The sequence below is a fragment of the Podarcis tiliguerta genome (assembly GCF_965153285.1).
Source record: "Podarcis tiliguerta genome assembly, chromosome: 1".
NCBI classification, from domain to species: domain Eukaryota; kingdom Metazoa; phylum Chordata; class Lepidosauria; order Squamata; family Lacertidae; genus Podarcis; species Podarcis tiliguerta.
The window spans coordinates 76,612,731-76,639,413 of NC_139534.1; the positions used below are offsets into that span (position 1 = coordinate 76,612,731).

General features: G+C 41.2%; 1 protein-coding gene across 19 annotated transcripts in view; it reads right to left on the reverse strand.

Annotated features, from left to right (window-relative positions):
* Positions 1-26,683, reverse strand: part of NAV2 (neuron navigator 2) — a 517,389-nt gene that overhangs the window by 19,375 nt on the left and 471,331 nt on the right. For all 19 annotated transcript variants that reach the window (XM_083452668.1, XM_083452670.1, XM_083452666.1 and 16 more), the window contains 12 exons: positions 25,031-25,191; positions 20,802-20,990; positions 16,602-16,654; positions 16,343-16,366; positions 14,803-14,877; positions 13,337-13,420; positions 12,363-12,474; positions 11,268-11,413; positions 7,459-7,631; positions 4,419-4,572; positions 2,369-2,528; positions 1,163-1,263 (listed from right to left, as the gene is read on the reverse strand). In XM_083452668.1, coding sequence (XP_083308794.1) covers positions 1,163-1,263; positions 2,369-2,528; positions 4,419-4,572; positions 7,459-7,631; positions 11,268-11,413; positions 12,363-12,474; positions 13,337-13,420; positions 14,803-14,877; positions 16,343-16,366; positions 16,602-16,654; positions 20,802-20,990; positions 25,031-25,191 — 1,432 coding nt within the window. The remainder of the gene's footprint in view (positions 1-1,162; positions 1,264-2,368; positions 2,529-4,418; positions 4,573-7,458; positions 7,632-11,267; positions 11,414-12,362; positions 12,475-13,336; positions 13,421-14,802; positions 14,878-16,342; positions 16,367-16,601; positions 16,655-20,801; positions 20,991-25,030; positions 25,192-26,683) is intronic.

Here is a 26,683-nt window from a genome sequence, read left to right on the forward strand (position 1 = left end):
GTCAAACCTGTGCTGACTTCTGCAAATCATTGTCACCATGAAGCATACAACAGATCCCTTTAAAAGTCAAAAAATGTGCTCCCATGTGACATTACAAGCCTTCTAAACCTAGCAGGCGAGTTCTGCAGATAAACAGGTGTCTCTCTCATTACCCTGCACCTGATCTAGGTCTTGGATCACTCGTCACTAGTAATGTTTATTTTAAAAGTTAATTTAAAACCAGTGAACAGGAGAAAGGGCATGTTTCAGCTTATACAAGACAGATCTTGAAAACTTCCTCAAAGCTAAGCATGTTTGGTTCAATTTCTCTTTTATTCATGCCAAGTTCCTAGGGTACTAGCAGGTCTGGACTTCACAACATCCATGGCTGCTGGCATTGTGTCTAGACTACAACTCCAAGCATATTCATCCCATTAGAAGCCGTGATAAAGGAAAGGTCCTAGTGGGAACCAGGCCAAAGCTGATCTTTTGAGAATGGAAGTACTTCTGAGAAGTCCTTTTTTTCTTAGTCTTTGAAAACTAAGGAAATAGTTGGATGCAACCCACTAAAATAACGTTTCAACAGAGCAGACCCACTGAAATGAATTGACCTAGGTTAATCATGTCCATTCATTTCAATGGGATTACTCAGAGTATGGCTAATATTGCATACAACTTATTTCTGTAGATTTTCCACTTTTTGGAGTATTCCGTAGTTCTGCTCTCCCCACAAGGGGAACTTTTTCATGCAGCTGATCAAAGGATTACAGCAAAGCCCTGAAGGGATTGACTTTTAAGTTGTTTCACCTGAAATCAGGTGAGTAACAGGTGGTCAGCCAAAATGGGTCTCCAGGGGTTGGAGGAGTTCATTTTTCTGCACTAAACCCTTTTTTGTATGCTTCAAGCAGTTTCTTTAACCTTCTATTCATTTAAGCATAATATTATTCTTATGATCAGCCATTGGGTCATCAGTCATTTCCTAGAAGCAAACTAGTGACAAAACCTGAGTCTTGACTGCATTGCTTCAGACTACAGATAGGACTTCAAGTGACAAAAATACTTAAAATAGTGAATGATGTGGGTTTCCTCGCAAAAACTTCAGTCTACACAGCATGCCAACAGACCTAGTCTCTGATAACGTGGAATGGAAAAAGGTGAAAAGCAAACTCCACACATAACTCACTTCTCTCCATTTAACTTCATCCTGAAAACTGACAACTATTTTAACATGCCTGCCACCTTCTTTTCGAGAAGAACCATCGCTGGGGTCATCCAGCAGCATGTCTGTGGACAGGAAACAGAAATTCTTTTTTAGTCACAAATGGTGAGCTGGGAAAATACGCTCATATGGTTATTTATTTCATTTATAAAATAATTTACGAGTTGGCTTTCAGCTCAAAAAGGGTCCCCGAGCTACTTAAAAGTTTCAAATTTGTAATTTGTATTTTTTTTTTACATACAACCTTATCTAATTCTACTAAGAGTGGACCCGTTGAAATTTATAAGACATGAGTTAGTTATGTCTATTAATTTCAGTGGGTCTTCTCTGAGTAGGACTAGCATTGGATACAACCCAAGACAATGACAAACAGATTGAGAACAAAGGTGGGGGCGAGAATCACCTTTGAAGAGAGAGAGTAAAATGAGTGACATTCAAAAGCTTTGTGTGGAACAAATAAGTTTTAAGGACCCACCCACAACTAAAGAAAGAAGTCAACCTAACCTCTCCTAGCGGTGAGACAAATAGCAGAATCCCTGAAGCAGATATTTGTGAACTTAAAGGGCAGGTTCATGGTCTTGATTTACCCTGCTACAAAAAATAAAAAATACCCTACAGTATTACTCTTTTTGTGAATATATGCAAGGCTGTGTTTACTCCAGCCCTTATACATGAAAATTATGCAGCAAGAAAAGTGTAGGTGCACGTGTCTATGTTACACAAACTTTCAAACAGTTGCTTGCTTTGGATAATTAGATTTTTAATTGCTTGATTCTGTAAACACTGCCAGGTTTGGTGCTTTTGAAATTGTGAAGCGCACACTTCTTGGAATGTATGTAAGACCTGAAATAATGGAAAGACATTCCTTTCGCAATCCGGAATAGACATGGAAGAAATGAGGGAAGACCACAGAAAAATTAACAGTGTTTTCTCTCAAAATAAATTTTACTTTTGCAAATGGGTGCAATTAAACCGACTCCCAACATGATTTTGCACAGCTGAAGTCATAGCTGGAATGCTACGCTTCAAAGTGAAATAGAGCTGCCAATGATATTGTAATGGAAGGGTTTGTCCCAGCCCTTCCACCTTCACACCTTAGCCACCAGCGATTATTTACAGCTATTATTTATTTACGGCTACAGGATAAAACCTGTCAGCTGCCCTGCTCACCAAGACTCGCTGACTCTGTGAGGTTCAGGCTGTGCTGGGAAAGACCCATGGACTGCCTTGGAGAGGATGAAATGGAAACCTGAGATTGGGCCCTGCTGCAGCTGCCTTGATTTTCCGACTTCAGACGGTCATTTTCTGCTTTTAGTTTCTCGATCTCACTCTAGATTAGAACAAGAAAACAGCCAGTAAAGGGAATGGAAGGTGCATGCCCTTTCAGCTTTTTTTATACACAAAGAGAGATAAAAATTTCTTACACACAAACACACACAAACATGAGCTACAGCTTACCAGCTGGTCCACTGTCTCTCACTCTCCCCAACAGCTTTCAATCAAAGTCGTTTCCTTTTCAAGCTTTGCTAGTAGACCAGGCTTCCCCACTTTATCCATCCCCTCGCCTTGGCCTTCCCACAGTCAATCTTCCCCCAATCAGGCAGAATTACACACGAGAGCTGATAAAACTTTCATGGCAATCTTCTTTGAATTGTAATGAGACCTGCAGGGATCTCTGCCCTTTTTGCAGCAGTACTGTTTTTTCTTTCTGAATGATGTGGTGGCTGTTGTGCACTCTCTCTCTCGAGTAGCCACTGAACTTCAAGGCTGAATGGGGATTTGAACTCTGGCCTCCCAGGTCCTAGTCCAGCACTCTAACCACTACACCACACTGGCTCTCACATTTAAGTGTAACAAGGCCCAAAAGCACAACAGAGATGCACCAAAAGAGAAGCTAACTTCAGAGAAACACATTTTTCAAGTCTTGCTTAAAATGGGCTTTCTGACGATGGGTGTGGTTCTACTCTGCTGCTTATATGGTTTTTTGGTATTATTGTTTTCAGAACATTTTCTGGGTTTTAATATATGTTTGGATGTCACTTTGAACACCCATGTTGAATAAATAACAAAGCCATAAACTCTGCAAGTAAAGCAAATGAATTATAATTAAAACGGTGGGATCGAAGAGCCAGATTTATGAAGTGGAAATGACACACACGTTTGGATGTATAATATCTATATATTCATGGCAGAATGTAACCAAAGAGTGACCACCTTGCCTCGCCCTATGGCCCATCTACACACATTGGTGACAATTAGTGGCAACTTTAATGAGCATGGCTCAAGGGTCTTGCCTTGGCATTTGCTCTGGAATGAAAAATATAGTGTTATGTAAAATCTTTACAGAGAAGCTCTAATTTTAGGTTTAGCGTGTAGATGTGTGTGTTGATATGGATCAGTAACAACTGAATAAAAAATAGGAATCACAGAGTAAAAATGAATGGACAGATTTCCCAATGGAAGTGTAGTTCCCTGAGGTTCGGTATAGGGAATTGTGCTTTTTAACTTTCCATAGATTATATGGAGCTAGGAGAAAGCAGTGAGGTAACCAAGTTTTGTTGGTGATACCTAACTGTTCAGGGCGGTTAAAACAAAAGAGGGTAGGGAGATGCTTGGAAAGGATCTCTCCTAACTAGGTAAGCAGAGAGGGAAATGGCAAATGCATTTCAATGTAAGCAAGTGTAGAGTGATACGGTGGGGGGGGGGCAAAAAAACCAAATTTCACATATTTGCTCATGGGGTCTGAACTGACAGTGACTGACCAAGGAAGAGACCTTGGGGTTGTAGTGCACAGCTCGATGAAGGCGATGACCCAGTGTGCTGCTGCTGTGAAAAAGGCAAATGCCATGCTAGGGAATTATTAGGAAAGGGACTGAAAATAAAACTTCCAATATCACCTTAAAAAAAGGGAGACCTGATAGAGGTTCGTAACATGATGCAAGGTGTGGAGAAAGTGGATATGGAAATGTTTTTCTCCCTCTCTCATAAAAGCAGAGCAATGAAGGACAGTTTAGGAGGGACAAAATAATGCTTTGGGAGTCAGTGTGCCTCTGAACGCCATCTGCTGAGAATCACAAGCAGGGAGAGTGATGTTGCACTCAGGTCCTGCTTGGGGTTCCCACAGGCATCTGTTTGCCCCTGTTTGTGAGGATGCTGAGCTAAGCAAGCCCAGCAGGGTTTTTCTAAAGTTTGCATGTGTGTTGCTGCAGTTCCTTCCTACCTGCATTCTGTTCATAGCTTCCCGAAGTTGGTCAAGTTGGTGGGCGGAGCTGAGGGCCTCCAAACGGATATCGGTTAGCTTCATCTCTTTGTCTCTCAGCTCATTTCGCAACTGCATGACTGTTTCCGCTTCACTATCGATACATTCTGAAATCCTGGGAAAAGATAATAACGAGCCGTTCACCGGAGAGCTTGAGAAGCAGAAATTCTGAAAGTCAGCAACCAGATTTTGGTTTGTTTGGGGGGACTTGGCAAAAATGGTGAGATGACGAGGACCCTATCATTAGGAATGGTCTCAGCCTGCCCAAGGAAAAAAGTATGATGACAGCCAGCGGAATAAGAGCAGAGAAACTACCATTTTGGTTGTGACCTATACGGAGTTTGTTAAGCTGCTGTTAAACGTACAGTTGTTCATTGGGAAATCTATTCAGCCTGAAAATCCCAGGTAAATTAAGGAGGCATAGTAGCAGCAGTCATTTGGAGATTGATGGCCTCAAAGAAAGATTTAGTACTCAGCAGGTGTAGTGCACAGCTGGGCGCCCCTGTATGACTCTGGAGGGCTTTGGAATCCTATACCTTTTCAGCTTACTCCGCACTGTTCAGGCTTTTTAAAAAAAAAGAAAGAAAGAAGTAGTAGTTTTATTCTCCTGGCAACAGCTTTCTCCACCCTCCCACCTACGCAAATTGAACAGGGTTGAATTACTCCCTAACGCATAAAAGACAAGCAGCACCCTTGCCATTTTCTGGCAATTTTTCATATTGCATGTATCCTGTGAATAAATCTCCCCACCCCCCCCGATTGGCTTCCCCCGTCCTTAGCAGTATCAAAAACCAATTATATGGTGCTGCAGTCAAGAAACAACAAAGGAAGGGGAGAGGTATGGAGAAAAATGGTGCTTTACCATCCATGCAGTGGCACAGCATGAGGAGGCATGGCCCCGGGTGCACAATCTGTGGGGGCCTGAACCAGGCGCCCCCCTGCAGAGACCCCCCCTTGCACCCTGCCAGCGCCAGGGGCTGGAGAGCACGGAGGGTGAAGATCGCCCTCTGTGTGTCTCATTCCCGCCTGGCATGTCCAGCCACAGCTCCCCCTTCCCAGGGTCAGTCCTGACCCAGGGACGGAGAGCAGCTGCAGTGCCTGGCCGCAACTCTGGAGAGTGGCCATAGCGCGCCCAGCAGAGGCTCCTCCTTCCCTGAGTCAAGGCTGACCCGGGGGCAGAGAGATGCTGTGGTGTGCAAGGAAGCTCCTGCTTCCTTGCCGCCAGCTCCAGGAGACTGAAGAGAGTGGGTGGCTATGTTGCCACCCACTCTCCTGGACTGGGGTGCGCGAGTGCGCCCTTGAGCCGCTGCCACAGCGGGCTCCCTCTGTGCCCCATGACCCATGTGCTATTTAGATACTGCCATGTTAGGGATGCTTCCAAAGTTCTCTCAGTTCAGGCTAAGAAACTAACTTTGAGGGCCTGCCTCAAATGCAAGGATTTTTTAAAGCTTGGGGTTCTTTTGTTCCAAAGTTGTCCAAGGTGGAGAATTCCTAGCTTCTCCTTGGCTGTTTCTGCTAGCCTTCCCCTTCTTCAAATATCATCCTTGCCTGCTGCCATCCTTCAAACCATATCCCCCCATCATTTTCCTGCCTTGAAGCTGCTGCTGCAGTAGCAGCAGCAATGGTGCATAGTGAGGGGAAGAGGAGGACGATTCCCTCCCCTCTCTTTCAGTCTCCTAGACTTTCTGGGTAACAGTGAGGTGTAAGACCATGGAGCACTATGGAAAATATTGCTTCTAACCACTTTCCAGTCCAATGAATACTTTAAAAAATCCCTTAGTTTGGGAATTCTGTGTTCACAATGGAGTACTTGCAAACCTTTGGCTTTGTTAAGACTGACAAAACTGGTGACAGAAACATAAAGTGCCAAGGACTAAATGATATCAGCAAAGTGCAACCAACTCAAGAAATTCAACTATATAAAGAAACTTTGGATTTCAAGCATTGATACAATACATCTTGATAAAATACAGTCTTTGCTTACATGACTGTCAGGCTGAAAATATTATGTAGGCTGAATCTGGGAAACATTAACACTACGTATATCTGTTCATAGTGCTCTCCTGCTTTCTAATAAAGGCTACACTCAGAAGCCAAATAAATCAGTGCTGAAGCCCTAGGCAGCCTAGTGCTCTGCTTTTCTCCTCCTTAATTCTGTAGGCCTGTTTATTCCTCAGGTACTTGGTACTTGTCAAGACTCGTCACATGCATACTTTGACTGATGACAGGCACCATCATAAAAAACATGATGGATTACATGGCTTTAAGCTTTTGCTCACCATTCACTACCACAGGGATAGGATAGGCTAGTTTCAGAGTGATGAAAATGAGATAACATAGTTGAAGATAAGTGAGAATTTTAAAAGTAAAAATATATGGTTCTATGACATCTTAATCTACAGGGCTTTTAATTTCAGGAAGCAAACTTTAGTAATGCCTTATTTTCTCAGAGTCAAGTATTCCCTGTTTTCTAATCTCTACTAAATTCTGTATCTTACCATCACACACAGTTGACTATAAGGGGCAGTGGAAAATCATCTTAACCATGGAGGTTGCATGGAAGAAGAATATTCAAGCTTTTTACTGTTTACATTCACCATTTCCTGAACCCCTTCAATAACTTTTGACAGCTTCTCCTGAGCCTTAGAGTCTTCCTCAAAGCTACAATCTAGAGTGGACGTTTCAAAAATGTCCTCTCACCATCACTTTGATGGCTTCTGGGTCTGATCTAGCAATTTAAGGTATATGGTGGATGAGTAAGCATCACTGTATAAATGAACAGCCAAAAGCAATAAAGAAAAAAGATAAAGCAAATACCCACATTATAGTTGGCACTGGCTTCAAGTACCTGACTAAATAAACCTCAGCCGAAGAAAATCTACTTAATACTTAGTGTCTTGTTCTTTTATAGAGTCCACAGAAAAAACGGACTCCAACCCCAGCATAAAACAACAACAACATGTCAACAGGAACTCTTTTTTAACATGGAAACTCAACTCACAGTGAATTAGAATGGGACGTTCTCAGTAATGGCGTAGAGATAACTGAGCCATTGTGATGCAGTTTTGGCGATGAAGGCAGAGAACAATCCGTCATCTCCTCAATATCTGAATGAGAAGATGCTGATTTGGGGGACTTCTTTTTACCAAATGCTTGCTTGAAGGAACTACGCAACTGAAAGAAAAAGAGCAGAATAAGAAAGATTATACATAAAACAAACTCTGCCTCATGACGATAAGTAAGGAACAGGAAAAAATAGTTAGCATGCAACACTTTAAAAAATGGTTACAAAAGTCCATTTTGGGCAGTACAAATTGACAATGGAAGTACAGATTGCCACCTTTCTGTCTGGAAATCTTTACACTGTGTTTAAGAAGGACACTGTCTGAGACACTGCAAAAGTGCTGGCTGTTGAGAAGCCCTATTCTGAAGCACACCTTTCCACTCTGAGACATTGCAAAAAAATTTCGGCTCAAGGACAATTTTATTACAGTGTTATCACAGGTTGCAGTTATGAAATGACATGGCTCAGATGAGGTTATTGATGCTGACAGAGTTAATCATGTGAATGGATTAGTTAGCTTTGTATTTTAAAATTTAAAATACATCTTTCTTACCTCGTTGACCTGCCAGAGGAAGTACAAGCAAAAAGGGAAGCGGGAAGGAAAAAAAGACAAGTTTTAACAGATAAAGCCTGTGACAGGGAAAGCGCCGGATTTCTCAGACAAACATGAACCCCACCCATCCACAAAAGCACACACACACACAAATCATTTTACCATGGAAAATAATATTGTAAAGCATGTCATCTTATGATCAGAATAGGCCTGGGACATTTCACAGAGCTGAAAGGATGATGTACAGAGTTCAATATAAAATCACATGGGATGGTATTCACCTAGCCAGTCCTGTCAGCAGAAGCCCTGTATAAGGAGTTCTGCTTGCACAATTGGGCTCTGCCTCCCTGTGCCCCACCTGAAATTGGCTTGGCTGGGGTCAAGGTAACCCCCAGGACAGCATGTGGCGGAGAAGAGGGGGGATTGTTCCGTCAGGGAAGCTGCAACGCTTGTGCAGACAGAACGATTAGAAGAGCATTATGATGAATTCCACCCATTATATTTTGCAAGTCACCCAAATTATCTCCTATCTGCCCAACAAAGGATCTCACATAATCCTTCAAAATGACTTTGCACAAAAGCCCCATTCTCAACTTCTCCACCATACATTTGGTCAAGTGCACATTTGTCGGATCCAAACATAATCCCTCAGAATTACTGTACACAAAAACTCTATGCTCATATTCTCTGCCACACATTCTGGCAAGTATACATTTGTAGGGCCTGTACACATGACCATAATCTCTCAAAATCACTGTGCACAAAAGCCCTGTACACAATCCATCAAAATTACTGACCGTAATAACCCTATTCTCATTTTTTCAAGCACATGTTTTGTCAACTATACATTTATAGAACCTCCTTCACACAACCAGTTCCCCAATCCTGAACACATGCCCTGCATGTATAAAACTGTACATGCGTAGAGACCCTTTCCACTCTTGGTCTGAGGTGCAGAGGTCAGGGAGCCTCAAGAGGAGACAATTCCTTTCCATGTGCTGATTAAAAGAATGCAGGAGGTGAGAACAGTGCTTAGACTCTGTAAATTACTGGCCTCCCATAATATTCAGCAAAAACCGGAGCAGGCCTCAGGCTGACATGCTCTTTTCCATTATTGACAGAAAGTTATTTCTGTCCCATGACAGAATTTGCATTGTGGAACTCTGATAGAATAATGAAAATACTAGAGAAAGAAGTTTATTGAGGGTAAGGGAGGGCCCATTTTCAAACAAGCATAAGTCAAGATCCAGAAGGGGAGGAAGTGCAGAAGCCCATATACTGGAGAATATTAATGTTGGCAATTCACCTGTAGTTTCATTGTTGCAGGGGTGGGGAAGTCAACCTTTTCCAAGGAAAAAGCCTTAGTGGGCTGAATAGGATCTACAAGTCTTATGTTAGCTAACCCTTTTTATAGGGATAGGAGGCAGCATCCGTTTATTTGCTTACAACACACAAAATCCAAAGACGCAAAGGGACTACAGGAACTAAGTTCATCTGTTCAAACTACAATAAAAGCAACGTCACGACGGCAGAGGTAGTATCACAAAAAACGGGATTCGATATCAGATACCTTTCCTCCAGCACATGGGACCTTGCATACAATAAGCGGTGAGCAATGAAGAAATGGGAAGTGAAAATGGTTATTTTGAAGGCTTCTACCACAAATTAAGTTTAAAGACTGATACACATAGGTCTCACTTTCTGAACACAATGCATTCCCAGGAAATCATTCATTAGGTTTGCATAGCGAGTTGTTTCCTATGGGAACACGTCTATTCAATGCTTTCTCCCGCCATGCTTTCTGCCTGAAACTGCAGCAACCAATCAGCAAAAGCCAAACAAAGGAAAAGCTGATTCGTCCAATCACTCCTGCTCCCTGATTGTACCAAACTCTCCCCCTCTGCCTGTAATGGTTGCCACCGACCAGCAAAAAAACAAGTCAGGGTTGGACAAACCCTGGCTCTTTGGATATCTGAATCAGCCATTTGTATAGCAAGGTTTGGGTAGAATTCTTTGCATTTGGACAACTGAGATTTTGGATAACAAATGTTCCGGTCGCAGGACCTGTGTGTAGTTTTGTTTTGCCAAGACAATACAGTGGTACCTCAGGTTACATACACTTCAGGTTACATACACTTCAGATTACAGACTCTGCTAACCCAGAAATAGTACCTTGGGTTAAGTACTTTGCTTCAGGATGAGAACAGAAATCGTGCTCGGGCAGCAGTGGGAGGTCCCATTAGCTAAAGTGGTGCTTCAGGTTAAGAACAGTTTCAGGTTAAAAACGGACCTCCGGAACGAATTAAGTACGTAACCAGAGGTATCACTGTAGTCAAAAGAGGGCCCAAGGTATAATGAACATAATCAATACTTTTCCTAAGGGTGAAACCAGACTACTCAAGAGAGTGGAGCTTTTCATTATGCAGATAGCTTACACACACATTTATCACGGACACAAATACTAATTATTATTTGACTGCTAGATTTTACCAACTGATATCTATTTAAAGTAAAATCCACCACTTCCAACTCCCTGTGCAGATGAACAGCATAACACTCAGTCATAGAATTACTTTATGCTATACTTGATCTTAGCCAAAAGGCTGATGATTACTTTTTGGTGTGAATTCTTAACAAGTATTGTACTGAAATTCACATTTCCACACCTATGGCATGAAAAATTCATCTGGAGGAGCAGCGTGTGTGTGTGTAACTAATTCTTCCCTTGCATATCATTTTTCCAGTCAGAATTGTTTCCCCTTCCAGGCTGCTGTTGGCCCCGTTATATTAAAAATACACCAATTTTGGTGACCATAAGCTGAGACAGAGTCCATACTTCACTGAACAGCACAGTGGAAGGGGTTAAACCACCACTTCAGCTGCTCTGAAATTAGAAACCTTGTAGATGCTTCAGGGAGAGCCTTCAGGGAGGAGGGGAAAATTGGGAGATCCATTCACAGATCTCCTGTGGTACTACATGTTGTTTGGATGTCAACCATTTCCAGCTAAAACTTTGTCAAGTCCTAAAAATGGGCATAAGTTAATATTTATTCACTGGGTGTCCATCATACTCATTTTAGTTCAAGGCAGTGCATTTACATAGACTACTTGGCCCATGTACTGTGTTTTCCGGAATGCTGATAAGACGCACACACTTCAGTTCATTTGATCTGCTCTGTGGAAGCATACATACCCAGTTCTTTCTTTTCTTTTTCTTGGAGTCGCATTCTATGTTGCTTCCCACACTGGAATGGCTGGTTGCGCTGTTAATGCTAGAGACACTGTCTGAGGAGTGCTGCCTCCGGATCCGCAAATCAGTGGTTTGCGCAGTCCCACTTCCTACATGGTAATTAAACCTAGTTAAATGCATTCAGAAATGGCATCTTCCTTTTTCTTCCTATACATGGACATTCTCCCTTGCTGCCCCTTGCTATCACATGCAATCAAAATTGCCTGTCCCACCTTCTTCATAGCCAGCCCAGAGAACTATAATAGTCCTGTGCTGGTGCTGGCTGGGGCACATGGTACCATATTTTTCCATGTATAAGACTAGTATAAGACTAGGTTTTTTCCTTAAAAAATAATGTCAAAATTAGGAGACGTCTTATAGACGGATACATCCCCACTTTCTTAAATCCGAGTCCCCAAAAATAGGGGACGTCTTATACATGGGGGCATCTTATACACGGAAAAATACGGTAGTTGTAGCCAAAATATCTGGAGAGTTTAATCACTGAATCTCTGTTCCTCCTGCCATACTATATCCTAGCATGGATCCAGAATTGGCCTCCATAGTCACTTACGGACACACCAATAAGACAGTGTTCATGGAAGACAATCTTACTTGGCCACGATTGATTGCCAAAGAAGAAGAAAGAAGACTATCTTAGCATGGCAGAATGACATCACTATGTGGGTGATGGAGCAGGAAGTGAATCTTGACTGCTGAAACAACAGAGCAGTGGTGGTTATGTTAGATGGAAGAGGCAGAGCAATGCTGACTACTGGGTATGGAGACTGTGGCACTGGAAAAGAAACTGCTAGAGAGATGTGCAGCAAGGGAACCTACTGTAATATTGTGGGGATTCTTAAGCTACAAGTCTATAAACAGTATTAGTAACAATAGGCCTACCACTGCAAGAAATAAAGTTCAGTTTGATGATTAAACACATAGTCTATCTCTGGAAAAAGAACTCTGCAAAACTTTGCATCAGCTATTACCAAGGGGATGAATGCCCTCAGAGCGTTACACTGTTATTGAAAGGGAAGGCTGAAATCTTTCCTTTACCTTTGCAGGCGAGCTCAGGTGTGTTAATTACACCATTTATGGCAGCCTGAGCAGCAGCGTTTTGTTTTTTCAGTAGTTCAATAGTTTTTCTTAACTCGTTCAGTTCTGAATCCTGCAACACACACAAAAACAAACAAATGAATGAATGTTGCCTCTGGATTTTCTCCAAAGAGTGGCCAAGCAGCCTGTACGGTACTAAAAGTTGAGTCCATGCAGTCAAGGTGGATGGATGTTTAACGGGGACTCTAAGGTGAGTCTGAATCTGGTACCTGAGCAGTGGTCAGCATTCATAACCTGAGGTATGACTGTACTAGATAAAATTCATAGAAAATGCATTATTTGTAGTTTGCATATATATTACAAACACATGCAAAAAAGCTAAATTAATAGTAATAAAATACTGAGGGAGTGTAATATTAGCCCAGAATACGGCCTGAAGACATCAGTTGGTGTTCTACTGCTGGAACTAAGCAGGTCTGGTCCTGTAAACTCTCTTGAGAATGAAAGACCACCTGGGAACCAGAGGGAAGCTGCTTAGGGCGCTTTGGAGGAAAAACAGGATACAACTGAAATAAGTATTTATTGCTTCCAGTCATTGCATAATTGGTCTCTGCGACCCCTCTAATGTACAGGCACTGACATGCTCATTTTGTGGAAATGATGAGAGAGAGATAGGATGTCAGGTTTAAAACACAGACTCAAGAAAGTGCAGGGAATAGGAACCAGTGTCACCAGATAACATTCAGTTGCTAGTGCAAATGGACTAACATCTCATTTTCACCCCACCACTAACCCCAGAGAGAAAGTTTATACTCAGTTGTCACTGGAACGTCAGCAGCACATAGATGTCTGAGAAGTTTTGCTTCACTCTGCAGCCCAATCCCAAAGACATCACTTTACTGCAAACCCAATTTTAAAAGTTCTACTATGGAATCTATGCTCATGAAAAATGTACAAGTGAGCTTCAGACTTGCCTTCTGTTCTGCTGTCATGGTAAGGCTTTGTAGTCTAATGGTCATATTTCCTAAGCTCTGTTCAAATGCTGCCACGAGGTGAGCCTGTAAGTTGAATTGCATTACACAATCAAGACTGTACCTTTGTAGACTGTTTGCAGAATAATGCAGAAGATAACATTACGGCATGCTGAATGTAATCCACAACCAGCTAGTCAAGAAAGAACATAGCAGACAATTGAAACCTGGCAAACCTAACATTCCTGAGATGACAAAACCATCAAACTAAGTAGCCACAAAATAACCACTGATGCTTCTGCATCTGGGTCTAAGTGTCACCTGCCATGAGCTTGCAGTTCCTGGCTTGGAGCTGTGATAACTGCTCCAATCAGTCATAGCAAAGTGTCATAAACTGGCCTATGAAGTCTCTTCTGGCCTCAGGTATGGTGAATCAGCTTAGGGTGGCAACTTTATAACCACTTCCTCCAAGCTAAGGAAAAGCCATGACAAATATTTATCCCGTATCGATGTGGTACAGTAAAGCCTTGTGCAGTCATTCCAGCATTGTTCATCATCAGCACATAGTTGCCTTAACCTAACTAACTGTTCTCACATTCACCGTGAAAACAACCATGAAGAGTATGATAACACTGGGATATGTGGCTCTTGCTCCCTCTGGCCCCTATAAAAACAAGCCTGGCTGAACAAGTGAGAAAAAATGGGAGAAAATAAAACAAGCTTAGCATTGACTACATGTGTTATGAAGCTAAAATGTTTACTTAAAAAATACTGGAGCGAGTAATTCCCGCTTGAAAAGGTCTGCCAACTATTCAAAGAACCAGCGAAGAGTCTCAATTCAAATATTAGTAGGAAAAGAGGCATTTAAAGGGGGAACAGTTAGTACATTCCATAGTGCTGATTAAGGTGATCTCTCTGTTAGATTTGGATAGTTGATGTGAAAGATGTTGCTATTTGACAATTGTTCCAAGGGTAATATCTTAGTGGGTGTTAATTAGTACTGTATTAATTAATTGATCAACACAACCTCCCCACCCTATGCCCTCCCCAGATCTACTAGAGGGCTTGGGGAACCCCTAGAACAGTTTTAGGGGGACACAGGGAGAGGAGGGAGAGAGACTCTGCTGCACAAGCGTAAATACTCACAGTAATGGGACACATTATTTGGATACCACCCACACGTTAATCTAAAATGTATTATGTTTAAAAGTTAATGTATTTTTGATACCAAACTATATCTAAATCTAAAGTTAATCTAAAATGTATTATGTTTAAAAGTTAATGTATTTTTGATACCAAACTATATCCGAAATTCTTATAAACCAGCTCACTGTTTATCACCAGATTGCTTCTGTCTGTCTGTCTGTCTGTCTGTCTGTCTGTCTGCCTGCCTGCCTGCCTGCCTGCCTGTCTGTCTGTCTATCTATCTATCTATCTATCTATCTATCTATCTATCATCTTGTACTCACATTGGCAGTCAACTGTGTTGTCAGAGCCGAGACTTTCTCTTGGGATGCATCCAACTCCCTCCTTAGCTTGCGAATCTACGTATTATATTTCAAAGGAATATTTTGTTTGATGAAACAATTTTCAAAATTAAGTTATACAAAATGAGAAAACGTATCTACCTGCTTTTGAAAAAGATGATGAGAGAAAATGTAAACAGGAATCCATATTCAGACCAAACTTGAAATGACAATATTCATAAACTAGTAGGCAGAGGTTGGGAATGACTTTTGGGCAGAGGGCTGGATCAAATAGTGCCCAACCCTCCATGAAAGCAGCTGGATTTGCATTTGGCTCCAAATTTAAACAGCGATTAATGTGAGCTGAGGTTGCAAAGGAACAACTGGGCTTGTGTGGCTTAAGAGTGTGCTTCTGATTGTTCCTTTGCAGCCATGCCTTGCATTCGGTGCATTTAAAATCTGGTGCCAAATGGAAGCTGTGCTGATTTTGGCAGGGATCAGATTCATTTGGGAAGTGTGACTGGGAGCTCTTGAGCACAATCAATCCCACCTGACAGAGGTGTGGCTTGAATTTGGTGCCAAACTGAAATGGCACACCACTGCTGCAAAAGAGCACTTGGGCCTCCACACTGTTTTTTAAAACACAAAGGAAGCAGCTATACCCACACCATGCAAATTAGATGCTAAGATGAAAACTGAGATAAGCACTAAAAAAAGAAACCCAACAAGGAAATTCAAACAACACACACTTATCAGTGTGAAGAATAGTGCAAAACATAAACACTGGTGGGTTTTCTCTCTCCAGCAGGAACTGGTGAGTATAGATCCCATGCCCAGTTCTTTGCTGAGGAAGGGCCAGAGATTCCTAAGGTATGTTGTTTGACCATGACTGAAGGATTGCTTGAACTGAAGTGATGGTTTGAACTCCATCATTTTTCTAGTCTTCCCCCAGCTCTTGCCACTGAAACAAAAGTTTACACTTGAAGATGGGGAGTAATATTACTTTACAGTAGCCTGGCCAGGCTGTTCAGTGCCTTTAATTCCAGTGTGTCTAGTCTAGTTTTGGTCTGGAAAATGAACAGCCTGGAACTTGGAAAAGGAGACACAAAATAATGGGTGCCAAACTGAGTCTGAAAACATCTAAGATCAGTGAGGAACTGCGGACATCAATGAGTACAATAGCCTTTTCTTAGCCTACGAACTTAATGTAACTCTCAAAGCCAAGAAATACAAATATGCAAGAAACTTTTTTTTGTATGAGCCAGTCTCCGCACCATTTATGATACTGGGTACATACAGCCCTCTTACATGCACAGTTCTGCATATAGGAGGGAGCCTGACAGGGTTGGCAAGAAGAGACGTACTCATGTGGGGAAAGCATATGGAGAAGGGCAGGATAGTGCAAGACACTGTTCTTAGGGTCATTGGTTTTATAAAAGCTGAGACTATTGCCACCATGAATGCCAGACTTTTTTTTTTTAAGTATGCCTGCCACTGAAGGTGGAAAGGTTACTAATATGAAAGAAAAGGCACTCTTCCTTACCTCTGACTGACATTTCTCTTCAGGCTGGAAAAAAGAATTAAAAATGATTGTGTGAAAGTCATATTGATTATTTATTTGATACCAGATAATATTGTCCAAAAAGAAAGGGAGGAAATTAGATGATTTCACATGCTTAGGTATCATAGAAAGCAAGAGGATGTAAGCACAGAAATTCTTTTGGCGCAATTTAAGTATGTTTAACATTTTGTGTGCCCAGTTCTGAGCATTAAGATCGTCATTTCCGTTTTATGACACTCACCGTTGAGTAAATAGATGATGTGCTTGAAACCAAAGACAGAGAGGATCCATGCACTAAAGGAAACATAAAAAAGCAAATTGCTCAACTGATTCCTTGTGTACAACACAGTAAATGACAGCAGATAATTCACTGTGGATGCTGCTAGCAGCTTTAACATTTCATCAGCAGCCTATTAAAAAATTGCATCACCAGTCATAAACATATTTACTCAAAAAAATCTTTGCAGAAGTGTCAAGAAGTAAGCTGAAATAAATGGAAGCATTATACAGAGCATACCCAAAAATGGTCTCAAAATAAAGCTTTTTTTAAATTTAAAAAATCATTATTGGGATGTAAACATTTGCCTGCCTCTTATGTTTCATACATTACAAAGTTATGATAGTGCATGAAAAATGAAACAGAAGATGATGAGAAGCAGACAAAGTAAAGGTTAAACTGACCAGTCCAGTTTCACCATATGGTTGGCCTGAAGCATAAACAGCAAAAGGGAGTTAAAAGGTTTTATAAATAAAGAAGGCTGAATATTTAGGTGTTAATATAGGTAATATATTAGGTAATATAGGTTAAGACAGCAAAGAGGAAAAAAATGAATATATTTTGACATTTTCTCTAGTGCGGGATTCCCCATTCTGGTGCCTTCCAGATGATGCTTTAGCCGAGATTCCTGCATTGCAGGGGGTTGGACTAGATGTCCCTTGGCGTCCCTTCCAACTCTACGATTCTATGATTCTAGGGACACAATAGTAGCAGTCTATTAACATCTGGAGGGCCCCAAGTTGGGGAAGTCTGCTCAAGGGGGAGAAAAGTGGGGAAAATACAAAAATATGCTATTGCAAAATAAACAAATTCAACTGGCTTAGAAACAGATTTTGCTGTAAAAAGTAAGTTTCTTCTAATGCTATGAGTACGCAATAAAGCTGTGTTATGCAAAATGCCTTAAGGATGTCTAGACATGTGGCTGAAAATCCGCCATCAGCAATAAGTAGTACAGAGGCAACGAGACAAGCCACTTCATTATTGGCCATCCCACTTCCCTCCCTTGCAACAAGACAGAACCTATAGATCCTGTTTCTTTTACACAGGATCGCCTTAATCTCCCTCCCGCCATGCCGGCTCTGTACCAGAATAGACGTTTCAAACCAAGGTCCCAGCATACTGCTTTTCTTATAAATCACATTAATAACCTGTGCTACTTCAGAGACTGCTGAACTCACATCAGTCCAAAGAGCACAACCAATGTTCAAGGATGATAGAAGCTGTAGTCCAACACCATCTGGACGGCCACAGGTTCCCCATCCCTGCAGTAGAACATTAAAACACCCGCCCCCCACAGGCCTTGTGCTAATTAAACAATTTATGGCCTTTTAAACCATCAAGTATTGTTTTTGTTTGTTAGTTGTGTTATGTATTTTTGTGCTTTTTATATTGGGAACTGCCCTGTGATCCTCGGATGAAGGACAGTATAGAAATTTAATAAGCAAAATAGTAAAATAGCAAACCAAAAAGAGCTTCCCTGAGGCAAGACTTAACAACAGCATGTTTATTGCACTAAAGCATATAAATAAATAAAAATCTGGACGTGCCAATAAACAAACAACGAACAAAAGGGGGGAAAGCCCTAAGAAGTTATCTGTATTATTAAAAACGATTTCCACAATGACAAAGAAAGAAGTTTGTTTAATATGCAATTTACATCATGGGTTGAATCAAGTTCACAAACTAAAATCAATGGAACTTTAAACTGGAAGTGGTTCTATGCGCATGATCCAAATTTAGCAGTGTTCAGGAGCTCAGTCCCCGTGGGACTATGGAAAACATGCAGGCTAGCTCTACCTGCAGACACATGATCAACTTTAAACTGAAGTGGGCTTGGTTGTATGGTCATTTTACATGGATGGGAATTGAAATCCCAATTGCCGTCCTTGCTGAAGGAGCCTCACCTGTGTGCATCCATACCTCTGCTGTCCTTCAGAATGATGCTGACCACACGTCATCTGGGTGTGTGGCTGGCATATGTCTCAGTGTCAAAGGGGCACAGCTAGCCTATGTGTTCTCAATACAGTGGTACCTCGGGTTAAGAATTGAATTAGTTCCAGAGGTCTGTTCTTAACCTGAAACAGTTATTAACCTGAGGCGTGCTTTCATTAATGGGGCCTCCCGCTGCCGCTGCACCGCTGGCACGCGATTTCCGTTCTTATCCTGGGGCAAAGTTTTTAACCTGGAGCAACCACTTCCTGGTTAGCGGAGTTTGTAACCCAAAGCGTCTGTAACCCGAAGCGTCTGTAACCCGAGGTACCACTGTAGAGAGTACCTGATTCAGGCTACAGTAATGTTACATTTCACAAGCCCAATAACCATATACCATTAAGTTCTTACTTTCAGTAGCAGCTCCATTCTGCTATGTCTGGATTCTTTGGAATTTTTTCTTGTATACTTTGAAATAAGATTGTGTTAGACATTTCCAACTATTTGTAAGGGGACCTTTCCAGGAAAATAAATTCTATGGTGTGCTCATAATCCCCAAGTAAGAAAATGATTCTGTCTTAAGTAATTTAATTTTACATTAATCAAATACAACTAATATTTTGGTAACTTCTTAGTAGACCTAAATGTGTGTGTGTGTGTGTGTGTGTGTGTGTGAGTGAGAGAGAGAGAGAGAGAGAGAGAGAGAGAGAGAAAGAGAGAGTGTATAAATATATATGAAAATCTGAATACTGATTGTGATTTTCTCTTGCTTCAGAACTGCATTTTAAATTACTCTACTTTGGGACATATTAATCTTGGCATGCCAAGCATTTTGCATATTTCATTCTGTATGCTCTCAATTTCTCCTTTATTAAAGGTTATAATTCTCATAGGGAGGGTGCCATAGCCAAAGGAATGAAAATAGTTTTAAATGCTCTTATGAATTAAACTAAAAATACATTCATTGCCACTATTGCATTGTCCACATAATTTGTGGGAAAGGGCAAATCAGAAAATCATATTGGCCTATTAATGATTTAAGAGTTTGACATGAAAGTCAAGAAGTAAAGGAATTTTTTTGTCTTAACCCATGCCATTAAAACAACTATTTGTTTTGCTTTCTTCCATGGCATTCATAATAATTTTATAACACGTATTGCAATACATACAAGGACACAGCAAATTCTAACTTTGGCTGGGAAATTTGGCAGTGTGAAATGGAGCGGTAGAGCCACCACCATATTCGAAGCCCTGACACTAATGCTGACCAAGAAAGGAGGAGGGGGCACTATTTTAAATTTTTTCACTGCACCAATTCCAGGCTGATGCAGCAAAGATGATTAGGGAGCTCTTTGAGAGCCAGAAACCAGCAGTTCCTTGAACGGTCCACCTCCACCCGACTGCCACCTATTAGGGCCTAGAACTGCAGCATGAAATAGCCAACTGATTGATCTCTCTCAGCAAGACAAAGCTTAAACTAGGTGAACAGGATATGAATCCAAACCAGCACTTCAGCTTTTGAAAAATAGCTGGTTTCTAGGCAACACTGCAACTTCAAAGGAAAATCCTGAAAATATGATGTTGCATGTGCCATAACTGAACTTTCCCAGATGAAATCATTATCCACAACGACAGGCACTCACAATCCACATCTGACAGACAGTATGAGAAAGAAGCCTGAACTATGGAAGACAAAGATCTACTCTGTTCAAGTTGGGAAATTGCTACTTGGAACATCTTGAACTGAAAGGTAAAGGAAATGAATTTTAGAGGCTCTTAAAAGGTACAGAAAATGGCACCATTCACATTTATATACAGAGGGAAACAATAAGCAGTTGATTAAATGTTGAGCATCTTAAAATGCAAGGACACAAATATTTATGCAAAGATATTCTTCAGTAAGAACCATTAGGATTTTACAAGGTATTTGACAGAATGTGATGACATCTGAAAGCAATGGTTAAATGTTTTAGTGGTCTTACGCAAATTAGTATCACATTAGGACTCAAGCAAAACATTCCCATCACCTCTGTTTACCTCATTTAACAATTTTTTTTTTAAAAAAACCCTATATTTTATATTTGCAATTTTACTTAAGTATAAATAAGTCAATGTTAATCAACATTATGGTTAAACACTTGAGAAACTTTAAGAATGTTTGATTCAGTTTATCCCCCAGCAAATTTCAATCGGAAACTTGATCCAACTTTTGAAAAAGATTTTCAGCTCACTTACCCTCTTCAAAGCCATCCCGGAATGACCCCGAACGGCTCATTGTCCTGCTCTTTTCATCCAGTGACATTGAGCTGTTCCGGAACCGGGTGTCACTGTAAGGATCATAAGGGCCATCCGCATTAGAAAGACTGTGCGTCCGTAGCATGGTTGGGTTTGACAAGCTCATCTGGGCTGCTGTGGTGGGGCTTGCTAGAAAGCAAGGCAGACACAGAAAGTTCAAAAATCTATGCACATGCAAGTACCAAAAGAAGCAACTCTACCACTACAAAAAGGTATCAGTCTCTGTCTACATCTAATTAACTGAAAAGCTATACAAAGCCTACAATGGTACAAAGTTGATTTCAACACATGACATTGAGCTCATTGAGCAATCTTCTAATCACAGACATTCATATTCCACACAGCCTTTCATGTTTCCTTCTCCCCTCATTCCCATGTCCCCTTGAATTTTGAAGTTAGCTTGGTTTGGGTTACTCCTACATCAGCATCAAGACTAATTATGATTTGTTAAAATATTGCTATAGCTCTAGCTTTGAGCAGTGATCAAGGCAGAGGGAAGGCAAGCAAAGGTCCCCAAGAACTCTGGGGTGCAGAGACAAGGATTGCAGACGCCTAGGCACAGGCCCCAACACAACTCCAGACCTCACCTGAGATGGGTCCTTCTGAGTCAAAACCCCTAGAACAACACTCCTGAGTCAGAACACCTTTAAAAGAACCACTACTGTCATCACTAAGGGCCTGTCTATCTTCAGTCTGCCACCTGGCAAAGAATATAATGCACCTGGGCATATATAACTGAGCAGCAAAAGAGTGTAAGGACGACGCTTGAAATATTTTTAGATAATAATGGCATACAGGGAGTGGGTGGCGCTGCGGTCTAAACCACTGAGCCTCTTGGGTCTGCTGATCAGAAGGTCAGCTGTTTGAATCTGTGCAACGGGGTTAGCTCCCATTGCTCTGTCCCAGTTCCTGCCAACCTAGCAGTTTGAAAGCATACCATTGCAAGTAGATAAATAGGTACCACTGTGGCGGGAAGGTAAACAGCATTTCTATGCGCTCTGGTTTCCGCCACAGTGTTCTGTTGTGCCAGAAACAGTTTAGTCATGCTAGCCACATGACCCAGAAAGCTGTCTGTGGACAAACGCCAACTCCCTCGGCCGGAAGCGAGATGAGTGCCGCACTCCATAGTTGCGGGGGGGGGGGTCCCTTTACCTTTTACCTTACTAATGACATATGTGGGTCTTGTTTGAGCAAGGTGTCTTGCTTGGAGCTGTCCATGGTACTGCTGTCCCTACACATTCTGACTGATTAATAGTTGCCATCCCTTTGACTTCCTAACACCATGTCCGTTTCCTACCACCCACTGAAACCCTATTCTACCTACAGCTGCACACTCTGGCTTGGAGCTAATCCAGATCAGTGAAAATACTGGTGAAAGCATAATACTAATTATGGTTAGCTCCAAAAACCTTAAAGAAGGGAATTTTACATGCAAGAGCAGGGCAGAGAAAAGAGTGCAAGTCCATGGGGCACTCAAGTACAGTTAGAAGACTGGATGGCATTATACCTACACTGGTCTTCATTGGTAAGCTACATCAAACAAATGTCTCCTCATATGCATCAATTCTGTAATCATCAGTGGAGTAATTTTCTATCGGACAAAATCCATCACCCAAAGTAACGAAAATGATGATTTGTACAGAGAATGAGTGCTGCTTGTTATTCATTCTCGTTCCAAGAGTTAAAGCTCCACTTCCCATTTCATACAGAGTTAGCATTAGCTTAGAATAAAATGGACTCAAGTTTTCCCATCATACTAGCAAAGCTGATGGGATGAGAGAAACAAAAAGCAATCCCTGCAAAAGGCATGAATCCCAAGTTGTTCACTGCAGGTGTGGTCTGGCTTATTTCTTCTATCCTTTCAAGAAAGCACAAGTTCTAAGCAAGCAGTAAAAGCTGCAGGAACAGGCTATATAGGCTTGCATCTCTTACAACATATATTTTAATCAGATTTTATTGCAGTGTCTTGGCATTTTATTGTATGTCATTACTGTTGGTAGCTATGTTAGGCACTGGTTGATGGAAAGGTGGGGTACAAATTTAACAAAGAAATAAATTATATGGTAAATTTCTAATCTTAATCAAGAACTTTGACACTTTATTAACAGGATTCCTTGAAATACACTTTTTTAAAAAGCTCCTTGAAGATGGAACTACATCAATGCAGAAATCAGTAAAATTACAAGGATAGGCCACAGGTTTCTGCAAGTCACAAAGCAATGCCCCACGGGTATATGCTTAGCTTTTTCATATACTATATAGTCATTCTTGTAAACTGGTGAATGTATTTAAATATAACAGTCAAACAAGAGCAAAGTACTCCAGGGTATGTTTTTAGGGAGATATCAAAAATGGAAATGTACAATATTTCATAATTAGTATCTGGAATTAAGACGGGTATATATGTATGGAATTTTCCTTCTTGAGGTAAGGCATTTCCAGAACTGGGTTCCCAGGATGAAGACTGTGTTAATATAGCTGGAGCTCAGGCTATAGGCCAAGTGAGGTTTAAAGGACAGGAAGAGTATGGGGTTTGAGAATCCCAAATGCGAATGATATGGCTGTTAAGCCACACACTGATAGCTGAAGTTCCATACTGGTTTGTCAGATAACACTTTTTATATTCAAGTTCATGAGTTTATTGTTCTAACCAAATGTCATGAGAAACTTATAGAAATAGTGCTAATACAATAATACAGAACATACATCCACAAAATAAGCCAACCTCCATGATGAAAGACAGGGAAGATATCATAGACACCAACAACCTCAAATCTAGCTTGATTTCAGATTATACCTCCAAATCTCCAAAACAACTTATAGCGATTTTTTCCTTTTTTCCTTTTTTCTTTTTACAGCCACTGCATAGAGGGTCATTCAAGATTACTTATTTGGAAAGAAACCTTCAGGTTTTGTTCTAAGATTAGCTATAATGCTCCATTTTATAATGTTTCACTTCTATCGTTACTTATTGTGGCAGATCATAAAAAATCTTAATAAACTGTTGAATATTAAGTATCTATATATGCATTAAATAACCTCTATTTTTTATATAAGCAGCAATGCCACACACATCCATAGGGAAAAAATGCCTAATTTAACTACCCTTCCTACTTTTCTTCTCCTGGAATTTCCTGACAATTGGTTTTGTACTTCACTCTTTTTTTAGTGATTTACTTGGCAACCTTGGCAGCAAATTTTCTTAGCATCTCAGTTATTTGGTCCCTGAACCAAATAACACTATTGTAACATGACTACACAAACAGGGCAGTAGTATCTTTTGCTAGCATTAGATGTCATCAGGCAAGAGCAATTAATGCCATATATGGAGTACCATCTCCTTGGTCATGGACCATGGATAAATTGCAATTAAGTGTGATTAGGACTGTTGTGTAGCAGAATCCTTTGCTCGCAGAAGAGAAGGGCACGAACTGAATATCACCCACAAGAGATGGCAGCTACTTCCCTTCCCAAGCTCTGAAGCAGGAATGGCCATTGCTATTCAGGCCCTTTCTGCCATGTTTAGCTAAAGTATAGTCTCTGTGTTTGAGATGATAGTGCTGCAGCGTCAACTTTTGCCTCTTGCCTTACTGACCACCATTGTGTGGCCCTCAGATGGCTGTCCAGAAGAAACTTTGGCCAGTGTTCCCCACCCCTTAATATACCCTTAAGGACATGACAAAAGTGCCTATTTTCCCCCTGGCACTCTCCTCTCAGAGATTGCTAGGCCAGTTACTGCTGGTCTTCCTAAGGCCTCCTTTGTGGCTACATCTGTCCTGAGTCTTAAAATTTTTGTGTTTGGCTTCTCCCATGCCTATCTCTCTGTACTTGCCTACAGACTCCCTAGCTTGACCTTCTTCCTCTGATTACGGTATACCTCATAATGTAGCCTGCCATATTGAAAGGCCTAGAGAGTTGCTAAGCCTTCCATTCTGGGCGATGAAATGATATATAAAACATTACAATGATGTGGAGGAGGGGAACGACTGAATTTAAATAAAATTATTTTTAGAAAATATTTGATTCCGAGTACTATCACCATACAGTTGTGCAGGCAGAGATCCCACTTTAGTTTGTGGTGAGGAAAATAATCAATGTGCCATCTGCTACTTTGCAAAGGTAGGCACGCTAAACATGTTCCAGTTATGAAAAGCAAATAGTTCACTCACCCAGTTGGGAGAAGTTAAATCTAGTTCCAGAAGGTGATGTGATGCTGGAACCAGAGGAAAATGGAGAACTGACAACTGTATCCTGAAGTCCTCCTGCAGAGTGCGAACGCAGCCATTCTTTTGCTTCTTCTTGACTGCGAAGTTGCGATGAAGGAGTATACCTGTGCAAACAAAATAAGCTTTAGCATTTGCTCAAAAAATGTTTCGTTTACCGAAAATCCATAAGCACATGGACAAGAAAACAGGCAGCGAGCCTGAATGAAGTCTCCTGCCTATCAGAGGCCTTTTCTTTTTTTTCTTTTCTACATTGGGTTGTGCCAGTAGAAGGAAGGAAGTTAAATGGGGTGGGTGGGGGAGACTTTGGGAGTCTTAAAAATGGCTTTTCTTATATTCAAGCCATGTAAAAGATCAGAATTTCACTTCCGAGACAAAATGTTTTAATTTCATTTTACAAATGTTGGCTGAGTATCCAATCTCATGTGAAATGCTACTTTTCAGCACAGGACAAACATGTTGTTGGAAAGGTGGGTGAAGGATCTGTAGAAAGAGGACATAGTGAAGCAAAATGAGATGCATATAAGCATCCATGAAAAGAAATAGTGTGAATTGAGAGGAAGCTTTCACATGGCTAGAGATTAACAAAGCAATCGCTTCCTGGGGCCGCCCAGCCACAGGGATAATTGGAGTGGAGAAATCACAACTGCATCCAAAGCTTCAGACTGGTGTGGCAGAGGAAACCACTCAAAGGAGCCCAGTTCCCTCTCAATGGGCTGGCTCAGGTCCCAGCAGATCTTTAGCCTGCCCTGGCTCTGCTTCACTTTGAAAGACCTCGTTGAAAGGCCGTGTGTTGGCTTCTGCTGATGGAAAGATTTCTGGCAGCAGCTCCCAAACTGCCAGCATTTCCTGTGGTGGCAAAGCCTCCTTGCTTACAAAACCTGGCAGAGCTGGTCAGAAGGACACCTTCACCTAAACATATACCCTATCAGGGGTGTAGATCTATCCCTAAAAAAAGCTACACCAAGCTTGTAAATAGGCACTTAAGGTGCACATAAAAGTACAAACTGTCTCCAGACATCTGGGCAAAGATGTTAGATCTTCCCTGCTTTTCAAGCTGCTGGTTAGAGTATAGGACAGGGTTGCCATACATCCAGAATTTCCCAGACATAGCTAGAATACGGCAGTCGGAAGCAGTGTCTAGGCAGAAATCACTGAAATGTCTGGATGTATGGCAACCCATGTCAGAAGTCTAGATGGTGGCGAAGATTTTAAGATTTTGCAAAAAAAGAAAGCAAGCTCAACAACTTTTTTGGTGTCCGGATTTTCACTTTTTGAAATATGCCAACCCTAGTATAGGACCAGGAACGGAAAGACTAGATTAAAATTCCCATTTAATCATGAGTCAGTGGTGAGCCACAGTCATTATTGCTCAGCCTAGCTAACCTCACATGATAGTTGTATAGGCAATGTGGGGCTTGAATGAGGGTGGCGGGGTAACACCCTCCCCATTCAGGGAGAATAGGATATAGAGCTAATAAATTTTAAAACACACAACAAAGGTCTACTGGTATTTGCAAGACTGGGATTACTGTTCATTACAAAACAAAAAGCAACAATAAATAAATAAATAAATAAATAAATAAATAAATAGATAGG